The following is a 12757-nucleotide window of genomic DNA, read 5'->3' as shown; positions in this document are numbered from 1 at the left end:
CTGACATTAAGCATCAGGAGACACTTCTCACTTAGAGATCCAGTCTCTCTCTCTCTCTCTCTCTCTCTCTCTCTCTCTCTCTCTACCACTTTCTCTCTCTTTCAGTGTCTGTTTCTCACTTACTCTATCGCTCTGTCTGTATCTCTTTTTTTAGTCTGTCTCTCTTTCTCTTTGTCTCTCTGAGCCTTTTGCTTACATAATCACTCTTTTTTTTTGTTCTCTTTCTGTCTCTCACTGTCTCTGTTTCTCTTCGTCTCTCTCTGTCACATTCTCTCTTTTTTTTTAATCGCTTTCTCATTTTGTTCATCTCTGTCTCTTTCTACCACCCCCACACCCCCCTCGTGATCAGTATTTGAGGCAGGGCTGCTGTTCTGTTCAGTATTTTGTGCACAGCGGTGGTCAGTAACTCAGTGTTTCTCTGAAGATCAGGAGGCAGTATTACCACACTGTCTGTCCACTCTCATTCATCTACACACTCTACAGAGGGCTGTATTCCTTTCAGTGCTGTCAGTGTTTAGTATACATATCCTGTATTATATTTCACGCTCTCTATCACGTTTGCCCCTTTGAATGTTGGAAATGTTACATTTGCTGTGTAATGTTACGTGTTTATGACTATTTAATAAACTTGCCCTCTTCTGTTATTATCCTGTACAGAGTCTCGTCAGTTCCTGCTATATGCACGTCAGATTGAGATTAGAGGGGTGGACATTGATAATCCTTATTACAACTATATCATCTCCTTCACCGTGCCTGTTATTGACAATGTAACAGCAGTGGATTATGATGCTCTGGAGCAGCGCATCTACTGGTCTGATGTGCGGACTCAGATGATCAAGAGAGCTTTCATCAATGGGACGGGCGTGGAAACAGTGGTGTCTGCTGGTGAGAGCCTGTTTTTTTCTGCTCAACCAAATATAAATATTGGCTGGTGACATGGCCGGTGTCTGAAGTTTGATACTTTTGCATGGGAGCTACGATGCTGTTGTAGCTTACAAGTAATAGATGCTTTCAGCCACTAATTGGCGTTGTGCTGTGGTTTCTGTTTCTGGGGATTCAGTTCCCGCTCAGGCAGGCACATAATGCTATACCAATAAGAGTTCTTGGGCAAGACTCCTGGTGCTACATGCTTCTGTTAACATGATTAAACTCATGTAAAGTCACTCTGTGTAAAAGCATCTGCAAAATGAATTTTAAAATTAAAAGACATGTCAAGGCTGATTGACTATATACTGGGTAAGAGGAAAACGATGTACATTTTAATTTTTCCTTTAACCATGTTTATTGAACAGTTTATGACTATTTATGCTCCTATTTTAGATATTCCTAATGCTCAGGGGCTGGCTGTGGACTGGGTGTCCAGGAATCTGTTCTGGACCAGCTATGATGCCAGCAAGAAGCAGATCAATGTGGCCCGTCTGGATGGCTCATTTAAGAACTCGGTCATTCACGGACTGGACAAACCCCACTGCCTGGTGGTCCACCCCATGCTTGGGTTAGTAACCTCAGCAAACACTCTCACATACTGCAGTGCTCTAATCCTAACCTAGGGTCTGACTGATGAAAATGTTGTGGACGATACCGGTTTTAGGGGGCTAAAAGTTCAGATAAAGAATAATATAATTTTAGATTTATATTTCAGATTGTCTTGTTGTACACCAGTAGTTTTAGTTAAAAGGTGATTTAATTAATAGTTAAATAGTTCTCAATTGTCACACTTCTTTAAATCATATAAAGAACAGAAACTCAAAGGCGTCAGATGATGTATTGTTGTCCTGGGTGCAGAGTTACCCAGGATGCTCGGTTTTGGTTATTGTTTATCACTACGTATTGTTATTATTTTTTGTTAGTTCTCTTCGTAAAGTTTTTTTGTGTGTTATAATAGGTTATTCTTTTTGGATGCATTTGATACATTTTCATTCTCACAGTACTTACAATCCTATTTCAGCCTGGATTGTTATCATGTAGTTAAACAGACAGTGCCTTGAATTGAGCTGCCCAACTGATTGCTAATATCGGCCAGCCAATATATTGGTCAGGGCCTAATCCTAATCATTACCCTAACTGTAACACAGACCACAAGCCTGACATTAAACTTAACTCTGACTAGAACCTGAAACATTTGTCCAAACTCAACAAGACCCAACTACTCATGTCAGATTTGGTCTGGTTCAGATGTCATTTCTAAAATGCTTGTCTGGCTCCAGTGGGGTTGGAATTTTATGTTCAGTTCCTCTCACTTTTATCATATTTTGCCCTGTATTTATCTCTGCTTTGGTTTTACTCTTTGCTTTATTCTTCACTATTGTCACTGCCTTAAATCGGTTTTTAAACCTGGCATGCTGGAGTGCCCAACACCAAGGTCCACGAAGGCCCATGCTCAAGAGAAACGGGGACATAAACAGTAAATCCATTCAGGGAAATACTTTGTTGTGCAGCCAAAAGAACATGTGATTTTGGGCAAAAATAGTTTTATTTTAAATTTTCAATAAGTTCTAGGTGCAGAAATGGTTTTAGTAATAAAGAGGTGAAGCTAACATTTTGCTATATCAGCACAGCGTGAGAACAGTGCTGTATGTAAAGTTAACTCGGACTAAACATACACATTTAAGATACTGTTTTAAAAGCATTATTTTATGAATAAATAAATAAAAGCTGCCTTTTAAACTTTTTGGAGGGCTGATTGTTTTATTATAGCATTTAATTTTTGTTTTAATTTTAATTATTTATGCCGTAATGACTTCTATAATTTTGTGATACTGCACTATAACTGGCACTATCCTGTCAGGTTTTATCCGGTATATGGGATGATGGGCCATTTCAGGTCAGTTTTAGACTATTTTTTTCTGCTCAGCTCAGTTTCGGAGAGAATTTTGTCTGGGTAGGCTTCAGACTTAAATCACGTGTCGGGTCGGGCTCCAGACAGAAAGTTCTCAGGCTGTGTTCTTGTTCCGACCAAAATTTCAGACCTGATTAAAGCTCTAACTGTAGCCTCAGATATTTCTCTGGAAACAAATGTCTCCACAAGGTCAGTATTATGAAACCTTAAGAGGACTGGCGCATACACAGACTGCTTTTATCTCCTTCTGTAGTTATCTCTCCCTGTTAACTTTTTGTCTGTTCCCTCCTTTTTTTCGTGGAGCACTGTTTTGAGAATGGCACATAAAAGCAACAGATGCCTGGACCATATGCCTCTGCGGTTTTCAGTGAAAGCGAGTGACTGGAATGAAGTGGGAACCTGCATTTGGAGGGGGGATGGGACGAGGCTGTTTGTTTCTAAAGAACGAAAGGCAGGAGCTGTGAAGTTACATAAACAAAAGGGGAGACGTTTATACTGCTTAGAGGGTCGGGGGTAGGCTTGAATTATGCTCATAGTGTGGTCTTTGAGGTCAGAAAATAAAACTACCCCCCAGTGAGGAGGCACAGTTTCCTTGGCCCCGACTCCAAAAGCAGCAGCCGCTGTGCGACTGATGTGCAGCCAGTGTGCTGAGCCATGCCTGATTTTGTATGCAAAATGCCTCATGAGCCTCGCTACTCACTTACTCACTGGCTCACTCAGATTTAACTGGCTTATGTACATAGATTCTTTCTGACTGTATAATGTTGAAAGACTCTAAATATGTTCTTAGATAAGCATTAGAATAGTCAATGGTAAAGATTACACTGCTCTGATAAACTGTCCTTGCAGTTTATCTTGATTTTGGTCGTGCAGTTTCATTCAAAGCACAAAGTGACACTGCTAGGAAATGCTCGAACACTAAAATATATTCAGCATACTTAAACAATGTCTTTTCATTAAACTACATACATGCAAACTTGCATACAAATTTAGCTTTCTAGTTTTATGTAGAATAATATAAAATTCTTGTGTGTGTTGTATTGATTTGAAGTTATTTATTTGGGGGGGTGGATGGGTGGTTAAACAGGCACATGCATTTTGCAGTGTTACTGGTAAGCATACAGTATGCATGTGCAATGCAGATAACATGTAATGTTAGCTAAGTGACCTGTCCATGCTCCATCTACAAATGCAAAAATCAGAGATATGTTAGCCTCTTAACATATAGAGCTGTCCCTGACACATACATCTCCACTGCCAGAGGTTGAAGTAAAAGCTTCTTAGGCTTACTCATAAGCAATACATGAAAACAATGCAAAAAGTAGGGGTGGGCAAAAAATTTAACATCAAGACATTTCACAGTAAACAATGTGCATCATGTGTTTAGTTTTTCAGAGAATTGACAAGTTGGAAAAGAAAAAAGCCCCATTAGGGCAACATTTGTATTTAACATTTACATTATTCTCATTATCTTCTGCATCATCCTCACATGCCATGTTGCTTATTGTTTTGCAGAAAACTCTATTGGACTGATGGAGACAACATCAGCATGGCTAACACAGATGGCACCAACCGTACTTTACTCTTCACCAATCAGAAAAGTCCTGTGGGTGAGTGACCACATATTCCTTTTTTTTCTAAACAAGAATTTAATCTAATATGTAAACATTACTGTGGTTTAAAAACATATCATCCGCTCTTCAGTCCAGTCAGTATATGGAAACTAAGCTGCGAAAATTTTTGATTTCATTTTTGTTGCAATGTCACAAAAAGTCAAAACATTTGCATGCAGTCGTACACAAAAGTTTCAACATCTCTGGTCAAATTACATGTTTGTTGAATTTCTCTACAGAGAGCAAACGTAAATATGGCATTTTCTGCTAATTTTAGTGCACAGTTCCTATTCATTTGCTGAATTTAACACATTGGCAAAAAAATTTTATTTTGTGCATTAAGTTAAGGAAATAAACAATAATTATGCATTCAAGTGTGCAGAAGTTTGTTCTCTGTAGAGGATGTGTGTTTTTTTTTTTTCCACTTAGAAATTCAACAAAACATGTCTATTTAGCTGGGACACCCAAACTTTTTACTTACAACTGTATATCCACCTACTCAGCCTACAGCAGTTTAGCTCCACCGATTCATGTTATAAAGTTATAAATAAAGCGTTTCAGCCTGGACTCCGTTTTGGATGATGCTCAATGCAGTGTAGCCAGTCAGAACTGAGGTCATTTACATATATTAGTCTTAAAGGCACAAAATAAACAAAAACAGCCTGTTTAATTTTAAGGCATAAAGAGAGGTTGGAAATGGTCATTTGAGTTATGTGTTCATGACACATTAGGAGAACAAAACAAAATGTGAGAAAAAGGAGGTGTATGTGCCCTTTAAATGTATTATTTTAGAAATGTAATGGGCAGCAATGATGTATTTGTGAGTGACTGCTCTCTGTTGATCTCTGACAGGGCTCTCCATTGACTTTCATGAGGAGAGGCTCTATTGGATCAGTTCAGGCAACAGCACCATAAACCGCTGCAAGCTGGACGGCACAGGCCTGGAAATCATAGAGGGAGTGAAGGGCAAACTGACCAAAGCCACAGCTCTGGCTGTTATGGGTGAGAGGCCACTGACCACTCTGTTTTTGCTATATTTATTATATAAGGCAATTGACCACTCTGTAATTATTCTTATTTGGAAAACCTCACACTTTTCTTCCATATGGTTATGTAAGTATACAGCATTTTTTTAGCATTTAGCCAGCATCGCGAAAATGAGCACTTTTCATTTGTGTGATACATTATAAATCATTCTTGCTTTCCAGGAACTCCTGAAAGTCACATGCCTGAAGTACTTTTGCCATTAGTGGTGTATCAATCTGGTTGTGATTCAGCTGCATTAATTTTGGAATATTTAATAAAGTAGTACAAGTTATTCAATTTTGACTGTCAGAAAAAAAGCAGGAAACATAGTTCAAAGAAATTAACACAAAACCCTCCAACACTAAGTATATCATATCAACTGTCCATTCTATCCTTTTGTGCATTGTACTGCCAGTTTAACTCTTCCATCCTTCAAATCTTAAAACTGAGTTACTCCTGTGTCCTCTCAGTGAATGCTGTGCCTAGAGGAGTGACTGACATTATGTTCCCCTTCAGTTCACACAAGCAACTACCCAAGCTCACCTTGCAGATTTCTTTTTCATGGTCATGGCTAAAGGAGATATTTCTGGGGAGACTGGATAAGATAAAATAATCCACTTGCATGATGAAGGGGAAAGTTGAAGGCAAAACAGGAATTTCCAAGATTGGAGTTGGAAATAATCAAAAGATATAGTGAGAGTGGGACTCCTAACAATGGTGCAATACCTAGTCGGCAGCCAAAAATGTTACCATTAGATAAACTGTGCTTAAAGCTTTCGTCTTTGGGAGATAGGAAAAAATTAGCCACTTGCTTTAGATATGTATAAATCCGCAGGTGTTTCTGTCTGTCCGTCCACTGTGAGAAGACAGCTCAACACTGTGGGTCTGAAAGGATGTGTAGCCGTCAAGAAGCTGTTACTGAGAAAAGGAGAGAGAGCAAAAAGAAGAGAATTAGCACTAGGACACTGAAACTAGACACCTGAGATGTGGAGGAAGGTTTTATGGACTGATGATTGCAACGCAATCAACTTCTAAGACTGAACTCTGGAAGTGTGAAAAAAAAGTATCCCTGCAGATTTCTCTGAAAAACTGAAAGCAAGTCTCTGGAAAAGAATGAAAGCTGTAATAAAAAAAAGAAGTGGACGCACTAAATACTGTAAAAAATTGAAATATGGCTTTTCTCTCCTTTGTGTTATGCTGAAAAATTAATAACTTTGTCTTTAATGGCCATTTAACAGGATATGATATACATGAAAGTGTTGTCTCTGACACACTCTTTCATTGTCTATATTTCACTACCTTGTAAACAGTTTTTCTGGACACATTTGTTTATGTTGTGTATTTTTGCATGAATTGTACCAAGATAGTCTAATCGAAATGAATGAAATGATGGTGGTATTTGAAATTTCATGATGCATCAGAGATTTACACCCCTAATTCTTGTCATTTCTGTTGTGTGTTCACAGGAGACAAGCTGTGGTGGGCAGACCAAGGCACGGACCAGGTGGGCACCTGTGACAAGAACGGAGGCAACTGGAAGGTTCTGAGAAACAGCACCTCTCCTGTGATGCATATGAAGATCTACAATGAAACAGTGCAGCAAAAAGGTTAGTGTGATTGTTCACATTTGTCAGTATTTAAATATAGGCAGGCAATGCTGAGTGCATTTAAACCACTGATGTTTATGTTGAAGGTACAAACTTGTGCACCAAGAACAACGGGGACTGCTCTCAGCTGTGCCTGCCCACCTCCCCCACCAGCAGAGCGTGTATGTGCACTGCAGGCTACAGCCTGAAGAGCGGCCAGCAGTCCTGTGAAGGTATGCCTTGACAACTAGCTCTTGCTCTGACCGTATGACTCCATGCATTTGAAGTCTCCACCTGGGTAAATCCCCTTGTCTTTTTTTTTTTCCTCTGTATGTGTGTGCAGGTATGGGCTCTTTCCTGCTTTATTCAGTGCATGAGGGCATCCGCGGCATCCCTCTTGACCCAGCCGACAAATCTGATGCTCTTGTGCCAGTGTCAGGCACCTCTTTGGCAGTGGGCATTGACTTTCATGCTGGTAAGTGCCCGTATGCCACTTGCAGATTACTTCTAAATCAAAAAAGATTTATTTTCTCCACGCATATTAAGCCTAATCCTAGGCTAAAACTCAGCTGCAGAGGCAAATCTTAATTGAAACTGACCCTGTAGAAACAGAGGCTTCATGGAATGATTTACTTGCCGTTTGGTTGGTGTTAAATGGTTTGGGTATTTAGCCTTTATTGTTGTGTTCTGTAGAGAATGACACCATCTACTGGGTGGATATGGGTCTGAGTACTATCAGCCGAGCCAAGAGAGACCAAACCTGGAGAGAAGACGTGGTCACCAATGGAATTGGACGCGTGGAGGGCATTGCCGTTGACTGGATTGCAGGTTAGAGATTTCAGGCTGTCAGACATATGCACATGTTAAAAATTATGGGTGTGAAATACATCGATGTGTTCACCTGAACATACCTCGTTGATTTTGTAATGCTAGAATTGATGATTATTTTATAAAATATGCTATTTGTGTTTTCAAGATAAACATTTCCAGACTTTTACAGTGAATAAATATTATACGAAAATAATCAAATAATCAAACCAAAACAAATCTCAGTGAAATCTGAGATGCAGTGCGCTAATGTCGCTCAACCAGTGTCTCGAAATCCAAAGTTAGGCACAGGTGAAAAAGCAGAATCAATTGAAAAATAAATATTTATGTTTCACTCTAAATCTGTTAATATTAGGAATGTGCAAAGTATTTAAGTACTGAAAAATGCTCATGGTGCCAGTACCTATACTGGAATTACTATCTAGGTATTCATAATGTCAAGATCTGTCTGTCTGTCTGTCTGACTATCTATCCATCTACCTGTCTGTCCATACAATTTTATGCTTAATGGATAGTAAAATGTGACAGTTTTGCTCATATTTGTATGTATGTATGTGATACTTCACTACTACGAAACACGTTTGCTTTAAGGGGGGGTTCCACCAATTTTTCTAAATTTCTGTATAATTAAATGGTCAAGAAGTAAACAAAGTCATTCCAAGTGGTTTGGCATGAGATGCTCGGTTTACAGTGGTGGAGTGCCGAATTAAGTGCCTATAAAAGCCTCCTCACAGGACGTTATTACATGAAATGCTTATAAAAACGCTGGCTGCTGCCTTTTTTATTTATTTATTTATTTTAAAGGTTTGTTTTACCATGAACATTACATATAAGAACTTAAAAGACTCGCTAGCCATTTTGGATTTTACATAAAATGGCTAGATTGCAGCTGTTGTGACCCTTGATTCCTATCATTCACTGAATTATGTAGAAATTTTGAAAAATTAGATAAAAAATTACCCTTTAACATGGGTTCATTACCAATAACGTATTGTTAAGGATGTGATTTAGATGGTAGAAGCAGTGTGGCTTTTTGCTAATTAGCTGGAGTTTAGCTAGTTCCAGAAAGAACAAAAAAATTATATTTCTCTGACAAAGTAACATGTTGACAAATCGTAATCTGAAGATTAAAGACCACCTGTAGAAGAAGAGTCCTCATCAGCATCCATCATTGTGCCTGTTAGCCCTGGTTTCGCTTTAGCTCATTTAAGGCAGCCTCTCTACCTTAACCATTGATTTCCCTCAGCTAAATGTCTTCTTCTGTGTGCTTAAAATAGTAAACCAAATATCCATTTATAAACTCTAAGTTGTACTTAAATACCAAAGTGTTGCTAAAAGTAATCAATTTGTTACTTTGTCTGCTCATATCTTTAAATCTAAAATCTGCCAGCATTGAATAGTAAATCCCTAAATCAAGTTGGTGTAGCCTGTCGACATCACAGACCTTGGTATTTCATGTCATTCATTTTAAATTTGGGCAAGAGCTGAAGATTAATAGTGCAGCAAGAGATCTTTAGTAGCTGCTTCTGGAATTTTTCCACCTTTGATTGTTTTGTTGGCTGTCTTTCTGTTACACCATGTACAGGGAACATCTATTGGACAGACCAGGGCTTTGACATGATTGAGGTGGCCAGGCTCAATGGCTCCTTCCGCTATGTGGTCATTTCCCATGGTCTGGACAAACCCCGTGCCATTGCTGTGCATCCAGAGAAAGGGTAAGAGAAAGCGGGTGTGCGTGCATGAAGGGTGCGTGCAGGTTTTTAAAATTTCCTACAACCTTGCTCAGTATCAGCAGTTTAACAGGTGGTAGGATTAAGCATCAACAGTGTTTGTATTCTGCAGTGTATTATTATTAATGTGGAAATATTTGTACTGCCATAATGATTATATTTGGTATGCTGTCGACTGATAAAGATTTTGTCTTATCTGTCAGTGGAAAAAATGATGGTTGATTTTGTGTGTGTGTGTTTGTGTGTGTGTGTGTGTGTGTGTGTGTGTGCGCATCTAAGGTACCTGTTCTGGACAGAGTGGGGGCAGTACCCACGTATTGAGAGGTCTCGACTTGATGGTTCTGAAAGAATGGTCCTGGTCAATGTCAGTATAAGCTGGCCCAATGGCATCTCTATTGACTATGAGGTTTGTACATGGCCAAATCTTGTTCCAGTTCCAAAATAATTCCAGAACAATTAGCACTTTCATACAAAAATTGAATATTTTTTTAAATGCAGTGGCATCTGAGACATTGAACATGTCATTAAGGGTGCCAAAAATTTCTTAATACATCTCTATTTTTAGATTTCTTTAGTTTCCTTAAGATTTTTAAAGTAGTGTTAGATGACTCTAAAATGTCAAGTAACATATCTTTTTTTTGCTTTTGTATATTGTAGTTTTCAGTTAATCTCAAACTTAAACCTTAACATTACTGGATTAGTCTGTTAGCCTTTTAGCAGTTTGCAGGGGTAGTTGTGAAACAAAGCTGCACTCTTATGTTAGGTCGGCCCTTTTATTTCATTTATACAAAACGTGTGAGAACAGTTGTTCTCGTCTTTAATGACTGTAAAAAAAAGTATTATCTAAAAAAATTAGCATGGTAACATTCTTGGAAACTGCAGCTAATTCTGTGTGTGCATGTCTGTGTGTTTAGGAGGGTCTGCTGTATTGGTGTGATGCTCGTACAGACAAAATTGAGCGCATTAATCTGGAGACAGGAGGTAACCGGGAGCTGGTTTTGGCCGTTCATAATATGGACATGTTTGCCGTGTCTGTGTTCGAAAACTACATCTATTGGAGCGACAGGTGAACTCTCTCTGCAGTTTTAAACATTAGATGAACACAAATTTAGTCACTTGAATATTATTGACGAGCTGTCTTCTGTACATTGCAGAACACATGCTAATGGCTCTATAAAGAGAGGCAATAAGAACAACGCCACTGACATGGTCTATCTAAGAACAGGGATTGGTGTGCAACTCAAGGACATCAAAGTCTTCAACAGAGCTAGGCAGCAAGGTAGGTATACCTAGTATTGAGCAAAAAAAATAAAAATAAAAACACTGATCACCCCTGGATAATAACAGTTTCCAACCAATGGCAAGAACAATGTACCCAAATCTGCTAATGTGGCTAACAGTGGGGAAAAAAAGAATACCATTCAGCACAACCTTTTATGCCTTATGCCAGTGGTTCCCAACCCTGATTTTACACCTTTTCTGCATATTTCAGTGATTTTTTTTTTCCTCAACAAACATCTGATCTGACTAATAAACTAATTAACAAGCCCATCATAAGTTAAAATCAGTGCTAAAATGTGCACAGACGGAGGACCAGGCTTGGGAACCACTGCCTTACAGTATTTTATTTGTAGAAATCCATCAAAGCAAGCCTTAATGTGCCTCTTCTATAACCCTTGACTTACTGATAATCTTCCTCACAGGCACCAACATCTGTAAGGATAACAACGGTGGCTGTGAACAGCTGTGTCTGTACCGTGGTAATAACGCACGTACATGTGCCTGTGCCCATGGCATGCTAGCAGATGATGGGCGCACCTGTCGTGACTACGAGGGCTACCTGCTGTACTCAGAACGTACCATCTTGAAGAGCATCCACCTATCGGATGAAACCAACCTCAATGCACCCATAAAGCCTTTCGAGGACCCTGATCACATGAAGAACGTCATTGCCCTCACTTTTGACCACAGGGGTGGAGGTGGCAAAGGAGCTAACCGAATCTTTTACAGCGACATCCACTTTGGCAACATCCAGCAAATCAACGATGACGGCTCTGACCGCAAGACGATCGTCGAGAGTAAGTACAGATCTGCATGATATGTGGAAGCAGGAGCAAGTTTGTCTGGCTGAAAAAAGGGGACTAAGGCAGTGTTTTCTAGCTCTGTCCTTGAGGATCCCCACATTTCGCTCTCTCTCAGAGCTCAACTAATCTGAGCCAAGCAATTAAGATCTGAAAAGCTTGTACAGGTGTGTTGGTGGCTGGATTACAAAAAATCTTGGCTGTCTAATTTAAAATGTGTTATTTTCCGGTAATTTAACATATTTATGTATAGCTGCTTATGTTGACCGTGTTTATCAATATACTGGACATGGGGCTGTACTGTCAGCCAGCTAATTAAGAGCCGCAATTTTGGACATTCCAAACCTGAATTGATGAGCATTAACAGTTTGTTAGGGTTTTTGCCAATGTAACACAAAGACCATAAAACCCAGACAGTATGTGTAAAAGGGAAAGCAACTCTTGTAAGTTTGAGAAAGTAAAGAGACATAGAAATCATACATAAAGAAAACAAGCAGATCTTGCATCACAATTTATGAAGTACAATCCTTGTTGACAATAGGGTGTTAAGCAGTGACTCATTCTTGAATAAATAAAGTGTTCTTCCTTATGGTTTCGTAATGGAAGTTCATATAAAATTCTTGAAATCACTGTTACTTGCTTAACATCTTCAGTTGGATAACTGTTCAAATCCAGTGTGACGTTCTCCTTTTTCATTCACCTTAATCACGACACACCGTTGGAGCATGCTTTTGTCCGGCATATGTTATACATCTGTTATGGAGTTGGGGTGTCCAGGTCTGCTGGGTTAAAGGGCTGTACCATGTCCCTACCTCGGTCTGGACAACAAACAAGCCAGTGTGGCATTGCACAGTCCCTGCAACGTGCCCTGGCCAGATGCTGCAGTTCCCTCCGGAATTTCCGGGAAACGAAGGCATAGAGCAGTGGGTTAACCACGGACGAGGTGGTGGCCAGCAGCCGAGTGAACATAGCTATTGTGCGAAACTCAGGCGTGCTGTCGAGTCTCTGACCCACCCTGGAGAACATAAGGGCATACGATGGCAGCCAGCAAACT

General features: G+C 39.5%; 1 protein-coding gene across 1 annotated transcript in view; it reads left to right on the top strand.

Moving 5' to 3' along the window:
- Positions 1–12757, top strand: part of lrp1ab (low density lipoprotein receptor-related protein 1Ab) — a 194676-nt gene that overhangs the window by 136750 nt on the left and 45169 nt on the right. Inside the window, exons 29-41 of the mRNA XM_036591878.1 lie at positions 658–885; positions 1321–1495; positions 4355–4449; positions 5305–5454; positions 6945–7085; positions 7172–7297; positions 7408–7539; positions 7758–7892; positions 9478–9607; positions 9902–10028; positions 10537–10688; positions 10777–10901; positions 11326–11700. Coding sequence (XP_036447771.1) covers positions 658–885; positions 1321–1495; positions 4355–4449; positions 5305–5454; positions 6945–7085; positions 7172–7297; positions 7408–7539; positions 7758–7892; positions 9478–9607; positions 9902–10028; positions 10537–10688; positions 10777–10901; positions 11326–11700 — 2091 coding nt within the window. The remainder of the gene's footprint in view (positions 1–657; positions 886–1320; positions 1496–4354; positions 4450–5304; positions 5455–6944; positions 7086–7171; positions 7298–7407; positions 7540–7757; positions 7893–9477; positions 9608–9901; positions 10029–10536; positions 10689–10776; positions 10902–11325; positions 11701–12757) is intronic.

Source organism: Colossoma macropomum, unplaced genomic scaffold, assembly GCF_904425465.1.
Source record: "Colossoma macropomum unplaced genomic scaffold, Colossoma_macropomum, whole genome shotgun sequence".
NCBI classification, from domain to species: Eukaryota; Metazoa; Chordata; class Actinopteri; order Characiformes; family Serrasalmidae; genus Colossoma; species Colossoma macropomum.
The sequence above is the reverse complement of the archived record's forward strand: the minus strand, read 5'-3'. Positions and strand labels throughout refer to the sequence as shown.